This window comes from Phycodurus eques, chromosome 17, assembly GCF_024500275.1.
Source record: "Phycodurus eques isolate BA_2022a chromosome 17, UOR_Pequ_1.1, whole genome shotgun sequence".
Taxonomy (NCBI): Eukaryota; Metazoa; Chordata; class Actinopteri; order Syngnathiformes; family Syngnathidae; genus Phycodurus; species Phycodurus eques.
In genome coordinates this window covers 18,788,215-18,813,236 of record NC_084541.1, presented here as the reverse complement: position 1 = coordinate 18,813,236, position 25,022 = coordinate 18,788,215, and the positions used below count along the sequence as shown (strand labels likewise).

The 25,022-nt window shown below is 39.5% G+C and overlaps 1 protein-coding gene across 1 annotated transcript in view; it reads right to left on the bottom strand.

The window, feature by feature from the left end:
* LOC133415660 (roundabout homolog 1-like) overlaps positions 1-15,228 on the bottom strand; it is a 60,937-nt gene extending 45,709 nt beyond the window's left edge. Inside the window, exons 1-2 of the mRNA XM_061701882.1 lie at positions 15,141-15,228; positions 14,300-14,386 (exon numbers count right to left, since the gene is read on the bottom strand). Coding sequence (XP_061557866.1) covers positions 14,300-14,386; positions 15,141-15,228 — 175 coding nt within the window. The remainder of the gene's footprint in view (positions 1-14,299; positions 14,387-15,140) is intronic.
* Between the last annotated feature and the right edge of the window lie 9,794 nt (positions 15,229-25,022).

The window sequence follows — 25,022 nt, the reverse complement described above, 5'->3', positions numbered from 1 at the left end:
GGGAGGGAGCGAAATTAACACTGAGATCATGTTAATAACATGGGACAAATGTTAATGTAATTTTCTACCATGTTGGTGGTCTTGGCTGGAGCCACCTCAGTGAAACTTTGAGAATAACACTGCATGTATTTATGCATGGAAGAAGAGTGTGATGACTGCATCCAAGTCAAATTGAAGTTATTGCTTTGAGGTCACAAAAGCTGACAGCTTGGGATGAAGAATCCCACAAGGCATAACCCTTCAGACATGCTGTCTGACACGGATGCATGCAATACTCCAAAATAACCTGTTTTACAGCTGGAGGTTTTTCCAAACATGCGAGAAGAGACCTCTGAAAATGCTGGATCCTGGAGACTTAAGGTTTTACAGATCAGTGTGGCCCCAAGTACTGTATACGCAGCAGAGCCCCACTTGTGGGAATGATAAAATCCCAACCTGGGGCAGTGTGGGATTATTCCCTGAACTCGAGCACCACCCTGGAGCAGTTCAAATCGGGCAGCCAATAAATCCAGGCAGTTTGTCCAAGATTCTTAAGAAATAGCAATAAGACATGTCTCGTTAAGAACACTTATGTTTGCCTCAGGAGACGAAATTTTCTTTTCGATTTCTATTTTGGGAACAATGGGATCTGATTAGGATCAAAGTCCATTTTTTAACCGTAAAACAGAGATTTCCATGTTGTAGAAGGTTGAAATGCTGGTTTTGTCTCATCACCACTGTGATAAAGCAGGCAATGAATCAATTTTTGTTGGGGTGGGGGGGAACATAAAGAGGATGATAATGCCAGTTATATGCATCGTGACAACCTCTTCACAGGCAAAATGCATATCATACTGTATATAGTAGAAGAGTATACCACAGTATACAACTGGATCATCTATAGTATGTCAAGGCAAAAAATTCACGAGAATTTTCTTACAATTAATTATGATAATGAGGCTCATCAACATAATGAAACTGAAATGTTTTTCAATGAACTGTATTGAAATATTATTCCTTAACCCCATTTCCCAAATCATGGCGAAATAATAGTGGAGCAGCAGGAATGTGTGTTAAAAATGACAAATGCGGGTGACAGACAAGATATGGAGCAGAGTAAAGGCTTGCAAATGCATATGTAGCGGCTATAGCAAAATGTTACGTTAATTTAAAAAAATAAATCAATCAATCACATTTCTACAGATTTGAAAGAAAAATTTTGAGTGACAGCTGACGCAGTGCGACTTTTAAGATTACTTGAGGGATTCAGTTGAGAAGACTGACACCACTGTACAGCTTGATAAAGATAAACCTACAGCCAGAGGGCACTTGGACCGGCTCTGCTTCTGCCGGCCGTGTCCGACACCAAATCCTTTATAAAATCTTAACTTGCTGTTCCACTTGGGATTTAGTGTTGAATAAACAAGTGATCTATATTGATCTTGAGAGATGCTGCAAGTCAGTTTTTCTTGCCTCTGGGCAGAGCCAGCCTCTGTTTAACAGTCATGACCTGTGTTGTGTTGAACATTAATAAATGCATTTTCCCACAAAAAATATGAAATATGAAATTCTTGCTTTCCTCAAACCTTGCGGACAGACACTCTAAACAGTCACACTCTCCAATTTGTGAGGAGAAAGAAGGGGAAACCAATAAATTCCAGAAATTCTTTCTCAAGTTGTATAAATGACGATGAAGTGGAACAATTAAACACCATCATTCACAAATATCCAAGAGAAGCCAAGTGTTCTGCGACAGTGTTGCCAGGAAGAGCGTTCTGCAGACACACTCCTTCGTGACATTTAATCCTCCCAAAATTACATTCATGGAAGGGCTTTTTAATCTTTGTTTATCAATATTTCTCTCCCCTGGCATGCAGACTTCTAACAGCACAAAGGCCAATAAAGACGTCCCTGGAGATGAAAGTCAAGGTCGTGGACATGATAGAAACTTTCATTACTGTACTGCAAAAGAAGATGTTGCGAAGAAGGCAAACCAAGTGAACATGCGAGCGCAAATAATATACAAGCTGGGCATACTGCAGATTGAACAACTGGCAAAAATAAAAGGCAATTGTTTACAATAAAGTTTTGATGTAGCCATTACTATGATCAACAAATGAAGTCTTCGAAATGTTTAAGAACAACAATCGTATCGTTTGAGAAACTGCCCAAAACATAACAGATCCAAAGAAATTTTCGAAGGAATAAACACACAGACTCAACATCCCAAAAGTGACCAATTTTCGATATGTAAATTTAGCCTTTTTTTAAGCTCTAAGGTGGTCAATGTTGCTTTTTCTGGATAAACAAGATGCAGGGGGTGCTAATGTGTTTGCTGTGCAACAAAGCTAACATGCTTCTCCTCATTCCATTAAATGCACGACGGAAAGTCCGCTCTCTGTATATGTCATTGGTTTTTACTCAGGCAGAGCTAAAAGTCAGACTTGCAGTGAAGAAAGCAGACATGGAAGTGGCCCAGGTGTTGTTGGTTATTATTAAGTGAAATAGCACAATACACAGTACATGTATTGCATTACTTGTGAGTAGCACACTTGTACATACAAACTGAACTTCAAATTCAAGTGCAAAATACTTACAATAACCTTCAATTGAGTAAAGCAAATCCATCAATATGTAGTCTCTGTGATCCAGCACAAACAATAAATGCTATGTATACATTAATTTACACCACAATATACAGTAACAACATCCAGACCCTTCAACATCGAGCAGTCTCACGCCTAAAGGATATCTCCAAATAATTCTTAAGTCAGATGTGGACCAATTTGATGTCAACTATCTTTTCTTGGATATAAATCAAACACAACTGGATACTTACTCTATAATTATTCCTGGAATTTGAAAAACATGAGGAATAAATTAGACCTATCTGACCCCGGCACAGCTACTACAAACATTATGTTATTGCATGTATTACAATATATACCACACAATATTAGTGACAGAAAGTTTGACAGCCAACTAAAATGATTAGAAATAGTCCAAGGGCAGGGTGGCTGTTCCAGACTGGTGCCGAATACAAATTTGTGGACAGGGGAATCAGTTTAATAGCGTACATGTGATTTGACCACCTGGATTGTGTCTGTGTCATCTCCCCATCCACACTGTTTAAATAAGATTTTCTTAACTCATTCAATTAATACATATTGCGTTTTTGTTTTATTAGATTAAAAGGGTGTCATTGTGTGACGTACAGTATGCGAACATCTGGATGACCTAAATTCATTTTTGGACATAATTAAGCCTCTGGTAGAAGAAGCCCAGATGTGAGCTAATTTTATGACTCAATAGAATGAGACTTTGCTCAGTAGATCTGACTGTTGATTTTGACCTGGACTTCATATTTCATTTATTTGTGTTGGAATATTTACTCCATTCATTGCTTCAATCAACAGTAATTATCCATCCATTCATCCATTTTCTTTACCCTAACTAGGGTCGCAGGCTGCTGGAGCCTATCTCACTACTTGCTACTACTCACTAAGTTGTTAATATTGAAAATCCACTGCATGTTTTTTTTTTTGTTTAAAAGGAAAAAAAAATTCAATTCAACTTTGAAATAATTTCTAAAAGCGACCAATTACGTCTAAAAACAGAGCAATCAATCAATTCATCATATACAACCTACAACTCCTTCATGCACCATTGCAGGTTAAATTTTGTGGTGAAATATATTCTGCCTACATGACTCAGTTTTTCCTTCTGCCAGAGCTTCATTTTTAAATGGCATACAGAATGGAAAAAAAAAACAAAAAACTTCACAACCTCCTTATTACCTTTTGGAAGAAGAAGCAATGCTGCCACAGCAATAAAGTAGCGCAGCAGAAACTGATGTCAGAGTTCAGCAAGGATGAGAAACGGCTGCTGGAAGTCCATAATATCCTGACCTTTCCCCCCTCCCCACAACAAACCTGCTTGCGTCAGTCAGCTCCACTGAGCAAATAGTCTTCAAAATGTGAACTTGACAAATTGCTTTTCACTTCCCCCGTATGCTATGATTGAAAAGATCTTTTTTTTCTCCCCCTCTCTCTCTCTCTCTTTTTACAGGAAAGACCACAATCGTTTCTTCCAATGAAGTTTCAAACCAGTACCATTAGCACTCGCAACTTTGAAAAAGTTCTGCAAGACGGTGATAAAAATATATATATGGTCAGACAGTAATCTGAAAATATATTATGCTTGTGTGGTTTAATGTGTTTTATTTGGATGTACTGGTTGGGGGGGCGGGGGGGGGGGGATATTAGAAGTTCTGAAGAATGCAAGGGCAGTCGTTGCTGACCAAATGGAAAAAGTTAAAAAATATAAATATATATGCACAGTAAAAATGTGAATCCTAAGCCAATAGAGATCAGCCAACAGATTGACTTAAATAAATATTCACTTGCCCATGTTCACACTTTAGCCATGGCCACACGCATTAACACAAGATTGTGACTACAATTGATGTGTAGTGTAGTTAACAGGACAAAAAAGAAATGATTTGCACTCAATTGGATATGTAGAATTCTTGTGGAAAAGTGAAAAACAACTTCGGCATTTTATGTCATAGTATTAAACCGGGTTCAATTAGCAACATAGTTCTTACTTGCTTCCAATTGGTGGCTTTGGTTCTGTGGTACTGCAGAATACAGTTTGTGTTGTCTACATTCTAAAAGGAGATTCTGTTCGTGAATGACTGTTGGATGGCCTGCTGCCAGCGGTTATCACCTTGATGCAGTGATGTGATAAGCGCCCCAAGCGCAATGATTATCTAAACTTGCCCAGATTGGCGACATGTCCCAGATGGACCCCGAGGGATTCTCGAGTAAGGGCTCCAAAACTTTGATTCCATTTTGAAAATCAACAGTTGATGCAAATGCTGATTTGATTCATTCGTATCTTAAATGTAACCGAAGGATTGCATTAATTACAAGCCGTAGGCATGTTTTAATTATTTGGATAGCCAAATGAACAGACACAACTGAAAACAGAAATTATTGCAGGTATTTTAGATGATTGGAGGTGACGAATTCTGGAGTGAAATAAACTGTAGGCGCAATAAGTTGAGGAGATTAATGACTGCCTCGAGTTTCCTTTTTAATCTTTGCATTCATACTTTAAAAAAAGTTAATTACAATACGTATGTGTATCGGAGACTCATCCCCACATTGACGCAATCCCAATGTGTTCACGTCTTCTTTTCCAATTTGCGCCCCCTCACCCCCCTCATTAACCTGCAGCAGTTTATTTCAATCCTATGAAATGTTAATTGGCTGTCTTTCCACTCAACAATTCTTTGTTGAAAGGACATCAGACAGAAAGCTTTTGGCTATAATGCACTCCAATCAAATAGCAGGGAAATAGGATTGAAAACAAGGAAATTAGCTTTAGGAGTCAACCATCGTTCATCTTTTTTGTTGTTTTGATTGAAATGCTTAAAAGTGAGTCATTGTCAAGAGCACATGCTGAAAGCTAAGAAATTAAATTGGTAAATTCTGGAAATGAACCTTTCTGTTTATCAATGGATATTCATTAAGTCACTCACTGTCCATGTCTTCTCAAACTTTTTACACTAAGCACCACCTCGAAAATCACTTGTCTGTTCAAGTACCGCTATCGTGACCGGAATTAAAATACACTAGTGTAACATATAATACGCACAAAAAAATTACTTTATAAGCAACAACGTTGTTATGGGATTTGTCAGTTATTGTTTAACATATGTTACCAATTAATTGTTTTAACTGGGTAAAATTAATGTTTGCAAAATGTCTGGTTAGAGCACAAATGGATTCATATTTTAGAAAAGAACTCTTCGAGTGTTCATCAGTTGAAAAACAACCTACTGGTTTCAGGGGATATATATTTATAAACTTTCTCCCTTGTTAGACAAAAAGAATCCACAATCATAAATCCATAAGCTTCAGCCTTGCCTGTAGATTGATAGGTAAACTCAAAGACCATCTAATAATAGATCTAATTAAATGCATTAATGTTATTCTCTCTGTGAGAGAAGCTCTGGCGGGAAAAGCCTCAGCCGCAATCATGGCGCAGAGTGCTTTGAACATTGTCAGTAATGACAGACGAATGAAGGGGGAAGATGAGAAGGATGGAGGAGATGGCAGAGAGATGAGTTGCACGACTCATGTGTTGCCTTTATAATAATGATGCATTAGGGTTTTTTTTTGTTTTTTTTTTTATTAATTTGTGCCAACTTAAACGATGATTTGTGTGAGTCTGTGTCCACGTCTGATGTGAGACTGTGGCCTCTCTGGGTGTATTCGGGCGTGAAAGTGAAAATACTGTGGAAGATTCCCCACAAAAGCATATTGATGGTATTGATTATAAACTGGCGAGGAGACGACTCACGCAGATGTAACCTCGAGAAGCACCTCTCCGAGGTCATACTATTTCCATGACCTTTTAAGCTGTCTTTTGAAAATATGAATTCACCCGATGACTGTTAAACCCACATCTTAGGCAGAAGGCATTCGTTCTGAAAGCACCTAAATCTTCGCCAAATTGCAGGGTCACAGGGGCACAACATTTTGTTTCAGTTTGAAGAATAACCACACATTAGAGGTCTTAGAAGCCACTTGAATTACTTGAGAACGCATGGCTATGAAAGACCAGATTTTTCTACAGAAGTCGTAAATCTGGAAGTACAGTATAAAAGCTATTCAGAAATGAATAGTCTGCATCAGTTGTTATAAAAGGAGTAGTATAAGTGATACTCGGATTTACCATTACAGTATACACTTGAGTGACAAGACAGAATGTTGAAAAGTGGGATAAGTGAGGTGCACAGCTCCAATTATGTGTAATAATTTTTTTAAGCACGTTCAAATGTTGTGTAGAAATACTTCATGGTCGGTATGCCTTTCCTATTCTTTCAGAGACAAATGATGGACGCAGAAGGGATACTACAGCTGTGTGAGGTTCCTTGAGGCGAGGAACCTGCAACCCTTAGCATGGCAGGCGGTAATCGATCCTCTTCAAAATTAGGAGTTATGTGAGTGTCTGGGAGTGCATGTGCATGCCTGTGTGGAAGTGTGATGACCTGTGAACTTCAACACCCACCCCCTTACTCTCCCAAGGGTTGAAAGCCGTGCTCAGACTCCACAAAGCATTGCAGGAAATCGGTGAGTAAACAAGGGAAGCAATCATGAATCACAGATTTCAGCACAGCAGTCAAAAACACACTTGTAACAAGCTTAGGCTAACACCATTACAAATGTATGAATGCATATTCATTCAGAAACAAACACGGGCAGCAATATCCTCTGGAGTATGCAAACTCTGAAACATTATTTGGATAATAACAACCAAATTCACCATTGATTATTTCATTGTATTCGCTTTCTTTCCCTATGTGTCGTTGCAAAAATTCACCAGCCACAATAGTTGAACTAAAAGATGCATTTACAAAACCATTAACGCTGAGTTTTGACTGATAAAATCGGAGAGATGCATTTTGGTTTGTAAATGCACGAATCGGTGGTGACTCGAACTGGGATTTGAGTGAGCGTGGAAAAGCGATCATCGAATCAGAAATTTTGGACTTGAATCGGAACAAATCTTAAGAATATCATAATACTTTATTCTGACAAGAGCTGCAACTGCTGCCACGCCGCATTTACGGTAGCCAGCCAGCTAGTTAGCTGGAAAAGAGGCAGTTGGTTGGTCCCAGCCAGCATTGATTTACGGCATTGAGACAAGTGCAAAACAAACCCGGGTTCTACCTTTCACCACCACGGCGCAGCAAGGGTGGTTAGACTTAACCATTTTAAACTAAAAAGAAAAACTTTTCCGAAGGTGAAAACGCGTCAGCATACTCTCTTTCCGGTTCAACGGATGGTTTTCAAATAATCAAATTGGATTTTTCATTTGTTGGATCATGAAGTCTTTATTTCGAAATAGAACAAGGACCAGCGATTTCTGATCCTGATTCGGAAGTCTTTCGTTACTGTCAACACGAATAATGAATCGTACTTTAGAGGTTGAGTCCTAGCCCTGGTAAATGCTGATCGCGAGTTCGGTATTGATGAGCAGTTCCCGTTGATTTGAGGCCTTTCATAAGATTGGATGGATAAATTATTAAATCTATGACAAATAATGTTCGCCATGTTAATAGAAATATTCCTGATAAACAAATATCCTGATGAATAACGAGAGAGCTGCAGTGTGAATTCATTTCAACTACTCATGGTGTTAAGTTCCAACAACTGAATGTTTGAGAAAAATCCCTCCAATCAAACTGGTTTCCAGTGAAGCCTATTAAATTCAGTATTTCTCGGGGGGACTGAAGGAATCCGACAATTCCATCTGATCGAAAAAAATTAGCCCTCATTGGTTTACAGAGATATCCCATCAGCCCCATCATCCATGGCGAAAAAAGGCCTCATTAGCCGAGAGCCTCAGCTCATCACTGTCAACTTCGGGAGGACCCCAGAGAGTCTTGTTAGCTTGAGAGAAGCCGCCATGAGCTAGCTCCCGCCAATCAGGCCAGCATTACCCAAGGTACAGGATTCTGTAACAAGTGTCTGCCACTCGCCAAAACAGCATGAGTAACAACCCCATATGAACCGTAACCTGTTTACTACCAATACCAGCAGGTCAGCCAGATGTCTCGAGCAGTTGGTCCTCTGTGGAGCTGGTGCACATACCGGCGATGGAATAAGTCCTCCAAACTCCAGTCACGTTCTTAGTTTAACGGTGTTCGCAGTTCGAGTACCTTAACGACCAAACGGTTTATCACTGAGTTTGATTTATTGCTTTTTTTTTTTTTATCCCAACTGCATATTGATTCCAAAATATTTCTCATTTTCTGTAATAAACTCAAAATAAGATTAGTAAAAAGATCAAAGGTCCTGGTGAGAAAAGACTTACGAATCCATTCAGATGCTGCTCTGTATTAATCAGTGTTTGAAACCTCCATTCATTTGTCGCTTTGGCCTTTTCGCTCAACGACTGCATCTAATTAGTCGCACACAAATGTTCTACTAACAAAGAGCCGTCTTCAAGGAAAACACAGGCTAGCGCGTTCATTTCCCACCATGGCTCCGTGTTTAAAACCAATGTTTACAGACCATCCACACGAAGCAGGTAGAATGGCAAGGCGAGTCACAGCATCCCTCCAGGGATGCATAATTAAGATGTGTGGGACAAAGCCACATAGACACAAGTGCATGTTTTTAATGATGGCCATTTAGACTGTTATGTATCATCTGGCATCCATTACTGGTGGCAGCGTTATAAAGCCAGAGATTAAACTCACAAAGTAATTCCAGGTGGCCTGTCACAGCACAATTGAATTACTTAACCTAAAACTTTAAGAGCTCGGTGTTTAAATGGAAATGGGTTTTATGCGGAAAGTCTAGAATACAATAAGAGGGGTGACATTTTAACACAGTGTGAGTGGAAGCAATCATTTTTTTAAGTAGAGATGGCCGTCTCTGGTCATAACATTAACATCAGGGCTCTTTCTTTTCAAGATACCTGCTTTAAATACATCAATCAAGCAAACTATCAAACACCTCTCAATATGATGCAGTTATGTTTTATCTTATAAATATAAATAAATAAATGTGCAGTATTGCTGTTTCCTAATGTCTGTGATTTGCACTACAAATATGTCAATTAGTGACTTTTTGCAATACTGGAAATGCTTGATTCCAAAGACAAATCTCCCGAGAAGCAAAAATGTTAGTTTATTCCTTGTTCAATATTATTGAGTCATTCCTGTAGGGCATGCCTTTCTTGTCAGGAATCTTCTGCTGAATAAATCAATAGAATTAGCAGCTTGTTACCAACAGTTTTGAAGGAACTACATCTTCAAACCATGCTGAAAGTCAGACTTTGGCCCTTTTCAAGAGTAAAAGACAGAACAGGGAACACTTATAACTTACTGTATCGAGAGAACTACAAGAGAGCTCATAAAAGTCTGTGGTCAGTGCGGTCAGACCAGGTTTATTTGTTTTGGAATTGTAAGGACAACAACCCGGAAACCTGTTGTTCTAGTGTTTATTTTTGAGCTCTTGATGTGGAGAAGGTCTGCATTTAGTCTCTCTGGCTGTATTTGAATCATAAACAAACAAGGTCAGAAAAGATCAATTCAAACTGCAGTAGAAAAGCTATGCAAGGTGGTTAGTTTTTGATGAGGCAATGTTATGCAAATAAAACCATTACTGATCAACCCGCAGCTATTCTGAAGTTGATCAAGTCCCCACGGCCCTAAAAATGCTGCAATAAATAAAGCCATCACTCAGTGTCCGACGTTTACAGTGAATGAATGAATCCGCTGCCGCTGCGAATGTTACTGACGGCTGTCTTTGTCTGTGCAGACAGATTGAGGCAGGTGCCAGCAGAAAATGTGGATTTTTGTTTTTTCTCTCTACTTTTGCCTGTGGTTGACCACAAACCTTGAAGCCTGAAGTGAAAAAACAAACATCAGATTCGATTGTTAATTACTAATACGTCAGTTTTCATCCACAAGTGGTCGCACTCGTCGTGGGACTTGAAAGCAACCAGATAATTTCATTCATCTGAGTTGTATAAGTCAATCAATTGTGCCTATAACATATTTTCGAATAAGAATTCGAAATGATCTGAACATTGATTTGATGTGTCTTATTATTTCGGTACTATAGGGCACCTTGTCGAAGCCGTGCAGGTACCATCTTGCTATTGCTTATCTTTTCCGATACTATTGCCATATTATGACCAATTCTCCAGTTTAATATCTTTGAATTAACCCCAACGATGTGACTTTTCACAGTCTCTTATATCATTTACACCACACAAAGGTGACACACCCATTCTGCATGCAACGCCACGAAACACAATCGGATCTCAAATAATGAGCTGAAAACGTTGTTGTTATTGTTACGTGTCCTTTAGGAGAGACCCTTGAAGATTTCGAGCGTTTTCTAGTAATGAGCCCACTCTGCAGATCAGCACTGACAGTGCACAGGGGGCTTTTTTCCCCCTGTTCAAGTACCACACATGCACTAGTTTGACTGGTGCAAAGGGACCGTTCCATTCCAATGCAGTCTTGCTCATTAACCAGCAGCAGCTCTTGTGCCCACCGAGGACTGAAGATAGTAAGGCAGCCACACAAGGGCCAATGCTCTTATGCGTAAAACACACTTTTACATCAATCTTCTCCCCCTATTCCGACACCTATTATGGCAATTAAACTTGCTCTGGTGAGATAAGAGCTGAATAAAGGAGTTTTGCGAGAAACACCTATGCGAGTATTAAGGGGCACATACTGATGCCTCTGTGGCCACACAGAAAGTACAAAAAAAATTGGTTACAATGCTACAAGTTTCATCCAAACTTGCACCTTTAGCAGTACAATTACTGTGAGTTGGTACCTACAAGTGGCGTTGAGATAAAGTGATTTTTTTTTTTTTGTTGCATTGTGCACCAAACTATATCACTCTCCTGCTCGCACTTATTATATCCTTTCCATGGAACTGACTCATCTGAAAATATAAAACACTAACAGTGACAATATGCGTCATCCCTGATCACTCACCACTTTTCTGACTGCCTAAAAGGAAAAAAGCTTCAACGTCTCAAACATACATGTAGTAAATACCTGAGCAAAGGTGCAGAAACGCCCAAAGACAGTAAATCCCCTTGAAGCAGGCAGGCATCATTCAAAGGAGCAGCAGTCAGAGTATTCCACACTTTGAAGGCGTTGCGTCGCAGCCAGTTCATCCAAATCCCAACTTCTGCGGCCGAACTTCTGTCGTATCAAATAACTCGACAATGAACCTCAGAAGCGCTCCTCGCAGATGAAGATGCTCGCTCAATCTTAAAGTTTAGATGAATTCTCAGTCGAGTATCCCACTCGAGACAAAATGGGTTTTCTCCACTCGGCTCTAAGTCCTCACTTCCCAGTGGCCACAACAACTTGACTGCATCCATTGCCTGAGTCCAATCGTCATTTCGCACAGGAAGGAGATGATCTCATTGAAACCTAGTTGCAACCACCTTTTTTTTTTTTTTCGGGGGGGGGGGGGGGGCGGTGGCGCGGGTTGAATGTGGAGCCCACGCGAGACTGCTGCAAAAGTGGAAGCGGCGCTGCTTGGATTGGATGAGCTGCTGCGCGTCTGCGTCGTCAGTGCGCACGCGAGGGTTTTACTACTGCTCAGGACGAGATTCCACTTTTAACCACGGATGGGCTCCCAAGAATTGGGTTGCTCTTTTGCACCCCCCTCCCACACCCCAAATTAAAGAAATCAAAGTTATTTAACAATTTTATCAAATTGCATTTTCATGCATGAAAAGCTCTGTGGGGAGAAATAAGATACCAAAATAAAATAACGCTGGACCTTTTGAGGAATTTTGACCATCTTTAATTTTCAGCAACGACATTGACAAACAGATTACAAACTATTTGGAACTTGAGAGTTATGTTGTCCGCAGTTTAGAATAAAGCTAAAATGTTAATTTTACTTAAACGTATACCTTTAAATAGCAACATGAGACAAACTTTGTGCGTGTGTGGAGCTGCATTTCAAAGCAACGAGGGCCAGCTCAAGCTGTGCTGTAAGAGGAAAAGGGGGCAATATTAATGAGGCATTCTGCAGCAGCATTGTGTTTCTCCAGATGACCCAAAATCGATTCATGTTCTCACTCCTGACCTCTCAGCGTGCCATTGGGGAAATTAGATGTGATTGGAATTGCATTAGAGTTGTATTGCTGAACATATTGTGCCACATGTTGACAAAATCGCCGCACGTGTTTGAGTGAATTAAATAAAGTGCATATTGAAATGAGGGAAATTATAATTAAATCATTTGTCCAGCATTCTGTAGCCTCTCGAAGTGTTTTTGTCGAGATGTAAGCACTCCCCCTACAGGTTGAAGAGCCTCAGTGAAGATAGCGTTTTATTATTAGGCCTGACTGTGTTACCTTTTCGAAATAGAATTCCTTTTTTTGTTTCATGTAGAAGTGCCCTCTCTTCTAAATAATATCCTTCCTGCATCTTCATCTTTTGCTCAATTGTAAATCAGCATCATCGGCAGGGCAACGTGAAAGGAATCCCACAACAGTAACTGTAGAGAGGGTAATACAGTATACTGTGAATGGCTTTCTGGCGTGTTTACATTGGAGACATGCAACAACTCCGTCATTCATCTCATTCCACCACGGTGACAAAAATAGGTCCACCGTAGCGCAAATAACGAGAGTATTTCTTTGTGGCCGTGTCGCCTCGACAACAGGTGTCCTACCGAAAAGAAGGCCTCTTGAATTTGGACAAATATTTGACACCATTGGTCACATTTCAAAGCAGTGGAATGTTCTCCACCGTCGGTGGCTGGAAATATCGAAGACACAAAGACATGCCTGTCTTTGTGGCAACACAAAACATGAAGTTGCAAAGATTTTGAGAAGACCGTGCCAGGGACTTCAAAGTAAATGTCAGGGAGACAAATATCTCACAAGTTTGATTGAATAAACCATGTGCATTGTTCCACAAATATTATTTGTTTGATAAGTAGCTCGTGAATGCAGATTTTCAGGATGATAATGATTCATTGAGAGCACTGGCTAACAGCATTTTTCACTTATTTTGTTCACGTACAGGTTCCCCCCCATCCCCCATTTCTTCTCTGTGACAGTTGGTCGGCTTTTTCACTGTCCTTCACTCAATTATTTCTGTGCCTGTTTGTCACTGCACATCACTGCGGTTGCTTAGGGTCATACAAAGCATTGAAGCAAAAATGGGAAAGAACCTTCACATTCCTCCTCACCCAAATCACAGCAGGGGAATCTGATGCAATAGCTGCATCTCGTCTCTTCTCTCTGTGTCTCTCTCGCTAAATGAGCGGAATGGTAGCCGGGCTCATTCCACTCTTTAAAGAATGAAAAGCCTTTCAAGTTCTTACAGTCTCGCTGTCATATTTTTTTTTTTTCTGGCTGGGGCATAAAGACACACAGATTAAAAAAAAAAATGTTTTTCATCTTGAGAGGAGAAAAGAGGAGATCAAAACAGTTTCATCCGCCATGAAAAATCGCTTTTATAAGCGCCAATTTAGATGCTGTTTATGCTTTAGACACAACACTGGCGGTGTCCAGCTGCTAAATTGGGGTCATTATTATTTCTTGAAGCAGTCACCTACCCCAACCTGGAGCAACACTGTGCTTGGGCACGTTTCAGATATTTTGCTAGGAACTATTATAAAATAAAATAATCCCTTAGTGATCCCCCCCGATCTAATAATCAATGACACAATGAGAGCTTGTCAACACAGAGCATATGTCGTGGATGATGCGCTGCAACACTAAATTGTGTGTACTGTACCTTTGTAACCAAAGCTGCTGTCTTGGCCTGCTGCAGGTTCCAATTCGGGTTTTTGGGTGATTACATCACTGCTTCTTCGGTATTGATCTGTAAGACACAAACATGGAAATCAATGACATGGTCACTCTGCCTTATTTTTACATGCTTGCCCTTTGTGTGTGTGTGTGTGTGTGTGTTTAAGTGTTTAAATTAATCTACAGGATGTGAAGGGAGAAATTAGCAGAAATGAATGAAGAAAATAAATAGTAATATATATCTATATATATTGAAGTTTTGACACAGTGTGTTATTTCAACCACACTGTAGTTGGAATTAAAAGTGGTGTAGATCTGCAAAATGTATGCTAGCATCCCCTCGGCAATTTTAGGGGTGTAAAGGAGTATTTTAGAATCAAGGATAATAAATATATATATATATAGGGGGCTTCTTTCAAGAACGGTACTGGGTCTTGCTTAACCTTGTTTGACCGCAAGAGGTCAGTACAACTGCATCGACAAAATGCTGTTCTGCCCAGGGGAGAAAGCGTTACTCTTCCTCGTCTCAACATTGAAAAACATATTGCTAAATAAATACTTCTCTGAAGGTATCAATCCAAACCAATAATTCATATGCTTTATTTGAATAAGACTCTTGAATTGCTTCTAATTCGAACGTGTATGTGTACAGCAGCTGATGCTGGGGCTGAAGTCATCTCATGTTGGAAGAAACACTTATATTCAGCATCTAATGTGAAAAGAGCTTCACATTATTTCAACTAAATGATTCAAATGTAGCAAACCTTCAAGTTGAACAAACGTCAATGTCAGAAGAGCAGTTTGATGGTCCTTGAATATTTTCTGACCTGACGAAATGTCCACAGCATGGCCGCGCTCCAGTCGCTCGGCAGCAAGCAGGCTGATGAGAAGCAATGTGGTGAGAAGAGCCAGCATGCTTCTTGGCTGTGCCTTTTAATTGGGACTTAACAGACCTGGAACCAAAACACATTTGAGTAGGTTACAATAAATAATATAACAAATACATGCGGTAGCATATGTAATGTTGTTACTAAATCCATTTCTGAATAGGTAAACAATTTCATAAAAAAAAAAAAAGCAATGGATATAGTCTCATGATGGCACCTCTTCACGCCAGCAGTTCTGCTGCCATGCACCATACAAAGTCATGCTCCTTGAGACAGAGGAACAGACTTTCTTCTAAATCCTGCCCACCATGGAGTCAAACTGTAATTCTTTCTCCTTCATTCTCATCACGTCCTTACAAAGTGAACAAATGCAGATTACTACAGCTTCACTCTTGCTTATCTTTCCATGTCCCCACCCGAGTACAACATAAATCTGCTCAATCAAACATACTCTCTACATTTGGTCTCTAATTGTAACCATAAGTATGTTTGTATGTACAGTACACTGATCAACCAATTAATTTGTTACACATGCACAATCTATTGAGAGCAAATACAGGAGCTGCTGTCACACTGTTATTAAACTAAAGAATGGATGTGATTGAAGGACACCATGAAGGAAGCCACTGCTGTTCAACAGCGCTACTGGCAAACTATTGCTTGGGAAGATGAAACTCATGTTGAGTGGAACTAACGTACAACACGATGGATGTGTGGAGAGAGAAAATAAGGCACAGCACACACAAATCAGAACCTCATCCCAACTCTTAAGTATGGCGGAGGAGGCATCATCGTCTGTGACTGCTTTGCCACCTCAGGGCCTGGACGCATTGCTATCCTCGACAGAAAATGAATTCCCAGGTTTATCAAGATATTTTGCAGGACTTTTTTTTTCACGTGTCTGCTAATTGAAGCTAACCAGAAGATGGGTTATACAACGGAAGTAAATAAACAACTGAATGGCTTCAACAGAAGAAAATAGCCCTGCCGGAGTTGGCAAATCAGAGACCTGACCTCAACTCGAGATGCTGTGGCATGATCTCAATAGAGCCATTCACACCAGACATCCCAAGAATTATGCTGAACTGAAACAGTTCTGGAAAGAGGAATGGTCCAAAATTCCTTCTGACTGATCGGCAACTATAGGAAACGTTTGGTTGAGGTTATTGTTCCCAAAGGAGGCTCAACCAGTTATTCAATCCAAAGGTTCACTTTTCTCCACTTTTTTCACTATTTTTCCAAACTGCAATGTGACGTTTTTTTGTTGTGTTCAGTAAATGGACAACATGGAAACATGTAGTGTAATTATTTGTGTGACTCATATGGAGCTCACGTCACATTTAATCACCATTTTATGCAGCAATCCAGGTAATTCCAAAGGGTTCCCATACTTTTGCTTGAAACTGTATATTTCCAGGCACTCTGAAATGCAGGATCAGTGAAGAGAGAAATGGACAGCTACAGGCAGCAGAAATAATAAGTCAGTTCTACTGATCAGCCATCTGCGCTACAAAAAAGCTTTGCAACTCATCCCGTCTGTCTGATGGACAGCCAGATTCCCGGCATGTCTTGGCGCCCGCCGCCCACCATCATCATGTGCCACTTTAATTGTTCTGCAAAATTAACGTCCACAGCCAGAACTACAAATACTGTATGCCAAAACACTTTAGAAAAAAAAGTGTCCACCCATTCTAGGACAATCAGAACAGTCCAGTTGCGATTGATTCGGTGCCCGGAGAAGTGTCCATCCATTGATGAGTAGGGACTATAACTGTTTCTTAGATTTAAGCAAAGCCACCATGTACCTGCATGTTATTAGTATAGATGTAAAGTTGTTGTGTAGATCAAAAGCAAGAGCATCTCGCAAATGTGCTATAGTCTGGTTTATGAAATTCTGTGGAATCTTGTCAACAAATGTAGCAGCATGCCATATCAGCATGCTTGACACATCAATAGAAAAAAAAATCTCATAAAGATGCTTTGAGGCAGAAAGAATAATATCCTACAGCTATTCCATATTCAGTATGAAGGATATTAATATTCAGCACTACTGTCTCAAAAATCTTCATATAAATATAATATTTGAGCAAGGGATATTGCATTTTGGACACTGGTGAAAATTAAATGTGGCTGGTAGTAACGTCATTGCATTATTTAGTCAACTCAAGCACGCGTCTTATGAGAAATACAGACAGAAGAATGTCAGAATGTTGTGTAAATAAACCTGTGACTGACAAATATGAGTGGAAAAAGAAAACAAACCTCTACGTGTGCAGGTCTGGTAAGTTCAAGTCACTGAAGAGAGGAAGGTGTCATGCAAATTAAGTAACAAAGTACAGTTATAAATAAATGTTAACAGTCCCACAAACTTTTTTTTTGGTTGTTTTTTTGTTTTTTACTCAACTTAGGTATAACCTAAATACATTCCACATTCAGTAGTAGGCCTACCACTAGTACAATATTTGATCCAGCTCTCACGTGAAATCTTATTGGATTGTGCAGGGGTACCTAATAAAGTGGCCAGTGAATATAGCGTCGAGCCTTCACACCAAGCACACTTCAAAGGCTCCCTCCAGAAAGATAGAACAAAATAGCTGTTAGACTGATCTTCTCGCGCACTGAACCGAGGGCGGATTCGTCTGATCAAAGGTGACGGGAGAGCTGATTTACTTCCTCCCTCCGACTGCTGGGGAATAATCACAGATCACCATCTAACATATTGTCAATAAGGAAGAGCAGGAGCTCCCCTTGTAGCACCCCAGACAGATCACAATACTCCAGCAAGCACCCGAGCGTGACCAGAATCAGCTTTCGGGATCACCCCAACCCCCTCTCCAACCTGCGAAACGGCCGACAGCCCATCTTTACTCGCATCCAACTTGCTTTTGTACAGATAAAAACATCCACAGATAATATTCACCATACATCATGATTCATGATATAGTTGGCATGTAGAAGCACCTGTGGCATTTGCAGGACTACATAATTCATTACACACTGCATTTCTCCACATTACAAAACTGCATCTGTGGTTTTATAGATTACAGTTTGTTTTAGGTTTCTCGCAGAAGCAAAAAAAACAAAACAAAAAAAAAAGTCAGGCAAAGACTGCAAGAACAGCAAAACTTGAATTCGGGTTAATCAGAGGCACTTGAAATGGTGGCAGGTGTTTTCAATTTTACATCGAATAGGTATATTTAAAAGGATTCAAGATACAGTACAAGTACAGTACATGCAAAATGTTAGTAGCATGGTCATGTAAAAGAAGAGATAATGTAGAGTTACAAAGATGCAGTATGTTCTCACAAGAATTTATTTTGGAATCATGCAAAATGGGAGGTCTATGTTGTGCTCGAACTGGATTTTTTTTTTTTTTCATAGCAGCGTGGATATCACGTCAGCGTGTGGATGCACAAGCCTCCCTTCGAATTGAATGCAGTTAAAGAGTCCAGCAACCCAGTCCAGTAACATGTCAGATTTAATTTTGCAAAAAAAAAAATTATAATAATTATATATTTTGTCATACTTTTACAGCAATTAAGATTACGGCTCAGGGTGTTTTATTTTCAGAACATTTATGTGCAGTTGATTTCTTGGGTGCTGGAATGCATGGTGGCGGTCTTGACTGCTGATTGTTGCGTAACACTATTTTTCTTGAATTTCAAATTGTTTAGCTCACAAATAATGAGACTAGAGGTTTCACTACCAAGCCATAAATATGTTTTATACAAATGAGTTTTATACAGACCAACACTTACTTTTGTACAAAATCCTACTGAAGTCTAACGTGAACGGGTTGTGTGATGTGATGTCTGTCAGCAACACTAAAGTACAGAATGGCAACGGGGGGCAGAACCAGGAAGTATGGTTCATTGATCATATAAGCTACAGGAGGAGGTGTGAACAAAGACTTCTATTGAGACAGATTCTAATATTTGATGTGAACAAAATTCACCTGCAGGTATCAGGCCTGCTGTCAATCAAGCCACTGAAAAAAATATATGTACAAGGCTCCTGTCAGGACTTAGTACCAATCGATGTTATTTTTTTTCTTTTCGTATTTTGTGGTGGGGGAGAGAATGGGCTCGACGGATACACGTTTTCATCACTGTCACTACACGCCTTAGCGGAACTATCAGAGCAAGACAAACGGTCTTCAAAGTATTGATAGCTTACATCTGGAGCTTTGTCAATGCTCATAGTAACAAGTCCTAGTCAGCTGAGTAGCCATTTTGGAGGAGGGAATCTAGCCTGAGGGGTAAGGGATGATCCCATGAAACCAGCCTCAAGCGGCGCTGACCTCTGGACCCAGAAGATGAATGACCCAATATGTCAGCAGCAGATCCTAGCACAAATAAATACGCTGTTAGATGCGCCTGACGCTGAAATTGGCATATAACACTGGACACTTGAAACAGGTAGATAGAGGAAGTTAAGTGATTATATAACAGTATACAACGACCACAAGCAATCTGCCTTTTAGCACAGAATATCAGTCATTTCTTAATAAAAAAAATGACTGGCAATATAATATTTACAGTTGTGGATTCATGAGTCAACAGTTGTGTGTTTGTGTGCATGTGCGTGTGTGTGTTTGAGGGGGACGGGGGGTGGGGTGGTTGCGGCGCTGTAGGACGTGATCCAATGAGTCTGGATTAGTTTGAATGCAATTCCAACACATCCAAAAGCCTAAGCCCTTTTGGGTTTGGGGTTTTCAAGACCACTTAAGGATTTTCTGTATCGGAAGCCGAAGAAAGCAACTGAATAATAACCCCAAGAGAGACAGGGAACTGTTTTTTTGTTTTTTAGACCATTCAAAGATTCAAAACATAATTGGCAAATTTTTAACTGTAAATATGCACACATGTTATGACTTATTCCTAATATATTATTTCCTAATTCTTTGGAAATAGATCCAACTTGAAGTTTCTATACAAATATATCGATAAAATTCCTAGCATAGTAAAGCATCCATCCATCCATCCATTCTCAATTGCGCTTATCGTGTTCCTACTCGCGAGGTGCTGGAGCCTATCCCAGCCCACTTCGGGCGACCCTGAACTGGTCACCAGTCAGTCACACGGCAGCATAGTAAAACAGTTTATCACATATTATTTTGGAAGCATGCTGATTACTGTCAATGTGTTTTGTAACTTTCTGCATTAAAAAAAACACACAGAATGAATCTGAATGAATGAGCAGAAAAAGGGATGAAATCACCTCATCATCCATACGCCTAAAAGAGGCAACTCTGAAAAGCTACTTACTAAACAAGACTTGCAACTTCTCAACTTACCCTCCCAGGTGATTCCTCCAATATCACCACTCTGTTTATTGGTACAGCCAAATCAGTCCGTGTGCTTCTTTCAGGCATTCAAGCATTTACCAATGACAGTTGAAGGAGAAAAAGAAGGTGCAATGTGGACCTGCAAAAAGAAGAATCACAAAATCAAAAGGAGCTGCTCATACTGAAGGAAAATCCTTAATAATCCATCTGTGATCCAAGAGGCGCTATCAGATGGGGTGCATACAAATTGCAAACCTACCTCTGCAGCAACCTTGGTCTACTTTTTCCTCAGGGTCCTAAGGCTGCACATTTATAGAGCAACTTGCACGTTACTGGCACTCGAAACATGTTAGCGTCTGTTGTGGATTTAATCATTTTCAACTGTGGGAAAAAATATATATATATATAAAACCTCATCATCTAGCATTTGTCACATCCTTATTTTGTCATTTTGGTGTAATCATGGACTTAACAATCAATATTTTCCATATTGGTATTTACCCCTCAGGTATTTTTATTTTATTTTTTTTCTCGAGTTTCCTGCAGAGACTGTTTTAATATGGACAGCCACCACGGCACAGACTGCAGAAATGCATCCTACTGCGTCCTGCAGCAAAACAAGCTTGCCTCTGTCTCTTTCACCGAATGAAACTGAATTAATTTTGCTTTCTCACTTCTTTTTATCCGAGTTCATACCGGGGAGGGGAGCAAGAAGCCAGCATGTGCAAGCCACAAGGTAGAAACCTCACTTCATCATAGAGAAGAAATATAATGTTCGTATTTTGTGTTCAAACTGACATTTTTGCGGCTCAAGAAGTCAATAAAAGCTGTGCCTTTTTATCTATTGTCTCCCCTTTAGCGTAACCTCAGTGTGGTTTTTTTTATTTATTATTTCTTTTTTTCCCCGGTGTTCCAAAATGGATTGAATCACTTTATAATTGATTTGGGGTATTCTCTTAATTAGATTTCATTGAGGAAAAACATGGCCACAATAAATGATAAATGCATCCTCTGCTATGTGTAATGATGTGTGCAACAAAAAGGGAAGAATTGATCTGAAAATGCAGTTGAATGTAACACTACACACACACACACATACACACACACGCACGTTCACATCAGCCATTGAGCAATTAAAATCCAGTTTGACCTCCTTGTAGTCCAGATTTAAGTCAACCTTTTTTATTGAACAGAAGGTTGAGAACCATTCAAGAGCTAAATACCTTAGCTTGCCAGACTAGAACAGAAAATAACAGTATTTAACACGTGCCCACTCAGTGGTTTCATTTTTTCAAATGATCATTATTATTCAGTTTCAAAAGCTGATTTGGAGAAAAAAAGGCAATATGTTACAATGAAGTATGAGCATGAACAGATCTCTTATTAAATTCCTTCATCTCACTCAGCAGTGCAGTTTTGAATTAACCTGAAGTCAATAGCACGGCCATCTATCATTCTTGCAGGAGAGGGCTTGGGAGTGTGCTCTTGCACAGATAATCATCTCCTGAGGAAACAAGCTTTCCTTTCGCGAGAATCTTGCTTAACTGGTCGGAATTGTATGACCGTTGCAGTTTGATCACAGGGTGAGAGAGGCAAAAACGAACACTTTGTGGCGGCGCGACATCGTTTCGCTGTTACAAAAATGCAAGTCACCTTGCTATCATGAAGAATCCTGTAGCAGTGATTCCCAAACTGGGTAACAAATTGATCTACGACAGCGATTCCCAACAGAGCGGTCGTGCGCAGTAACGCATCATCAGGGGTGCTCGGGAAATCAGCCAATTTCATTTAGTTTGTCCGAAAATTAATATTTACTAATTATACATATATCTTTGTTCATCTATCTATGCCAGTGACATATAGTGACAGGCAGAACAATTTTATGTTTTTCCACTCGATGGCAGAGGGTACAATAAACCTGTGTATCCACCTGTTGCCATTCATGCAACAGAGTGTATCAGCTTTGTGTTCAATTAAATGGCCCTAGATTCCACACTAAGTATATTTGTGAATACATTAAGACAAGATCATCATTATTTCAGTATTCGTACTCTTTGTGACTTCTTTATTGGTGGTGGTGTACTGTATACGATATTCTTACAAATGTAAAATGGAATTCTTAATTTGCTCAGTAAAGGTTACTGATATAAGGGGTAGGCACACACACAAAAAAAACATTATTTGCAATCAGCCTGATTACATTTTGATGCTGCAAAATAAAATACGTTCTGTCTGAGGTTCCTTGTATTATTCACTTGTAAAAAAAAAAAAAAAAAAACGTTCGCTATTTGTTTAAAGTTAACTGGTGTTGCAAACTGAAAATGCTGGTAAATTATCCATGTATTTGTTCAATTTGTTCATTTTCTGAATGGCGTATCCTCATTAGGGTCAGCATATCCCAGCTGACTTGAGTGAGAAGCATGGGCTACGCCCTGGACTGGTCAAAGGGCACATATCGACCTACAGCCATTCACACTCACATTCACAATTTGGAGTCTCCAATGAAGCTGTCGTGCAAGTTTTTGGAATGTGGGAAGAAGCCAGAGTAGCCACAAAAACCCCACTGGGAGAACTTGCAAACGCCACACAGGAAAGCCAGACCCTGAATTCAAACCCTCAACTTCAGAACTGTGAGGTGGGTATGCTAACCTGTAGTCCGCCATACTGCCTAGAAATGTATTAGCTGGTTCATTTTGAGGGGAGATACCTGTAGAAGTGTAATACAGATATGTTTTTCAATGGGGTTACTGTAATTTTCACACCACATTCATGCTATAAAAGTACAGAATGTCATGTGTTATTAAGACAAGCACACATTGTAACATTGTACTGATGGCACTCATAATCCAGTAATTTTTTTTACCCTCTGCTTTTTCTATTTTTCTTGTTTTCCATCTTGATTTTTTCTTTCTAAGTAACAAATGTAATTTGTTGGTTTGTCTGCAGTGCATCTAATCACCGTACCAATTAATAATTTCAAGTTGCTTTCATGACGGGGGGCGGGTTTCACCAAGTTGATGTGTGAGTCTCCTCTTATAGTTCAACTCTGATTTGCTTTCATATTTATATGGTAATATTCAAATCCCCATTTCCACTTCCTCTGCTTCGGTTTGTGTTGACTGACACTTCTGCATCGACACAAGAAGCCAAACAAAGCTATTTTTATGGATGGGCCATTATACAAGAGCTGCATGGGGAATCTGTAAGAATGCAATTCAGGTGTCATTGCCCCTTTGTAATGTGTCTCGTCTTCAGGAATTCATTTTCTCCGCAGCTTCACTTGAAAATGGCATTCTGACACCATTTACATGGAAATCACTTTGCCTCTTCATCTGTAATAGTGGTCTGTGTGCAGACAGGACCTCAGAGGCCCGGACTTTTAATGAGGGGAGAAAGAACAAAAGAGAGAGATGCAGGTTTCAAGGCAAAAGTCAAGGTCAGGGCTTGAGTACTTGGGAAGAAGAAAGGATTACAAATTGTTTCTTTCTTTCACCATGGTGCTCTTCTTTTCTTAAAAACGCCTCTGTGAGCATGGTCACGCACGTATATAAACATGGCATAAAAGAACAAGAACATTTTTTTTTACAGAATATTCTGTGCATATACATTTGTATGTTGAGAGGGATTGCGATACTGTTCGTTTGATCAATTTTTAAGGAGCTTTTATACAGTCTATGAATATGATTGTTTGAATGGAGGATATTTGTTAAAAAATCATTTCTTTGTCTGGATTAATACTGCCTCCACATGGCATGACTGCAGCACTACTCAGTTGGAAAAAAAAACGGATTTAAGTCATTCATCACATTATGACTGAGCATGGAATATGGTTTAATCAACATCACTGAAATTAATTTGGATTTTTTTCTTCTTCCAAACTATAGCGCAGGTGCAAGTCCAACCCACGTGTTTCTGTTTTAATATTCCAAAACAAAAGTGGAAATGCAAAGAGCCCATCAGTTCCTCTCTTCTTGGAATGCATGACTTTAAAAAAAAAAAAAAAAACATGCCCATTGCCATAAGCCACATAGATGTCTCAGTTCCACACGCCATTCAAATGACTACAATATGTGCAATAATATATAACCATGTGGAAAAAAGAAATTAAGTCCAGTACTTAAACAAAAGTATTAAAAAAACTGTGGAGATTTGAAGTCTACTTGCCTATAAGTACGTATCCTATTAATTAATAACTTTAATATATAGTAGTGTAATGTTTTATTGCTTGTTGCAGAATAATAATAAAACTGCGCCTTATCCATCAGCCAGTACATATAAGCCACTAGACACTTTTTCATTCAAGGTCTTGTAAAGATAAGTCACCAAGACATTGTAACGTCTTAATACTTTTCTTATTATTTGTTAGTTTTAAGGTATTTGTGTACAAATTAAATTGTACAATAAATATTTGAAAACGTGGAAGGGATTTGGAGATTCTGGTTTTGTGGAAGTAAAATTGTTCAATTAGTAACACAGGATTGATCACAAAGCACAGAGACTTGTCACCTACTACTGAAGCCCATCGCTGCCACACC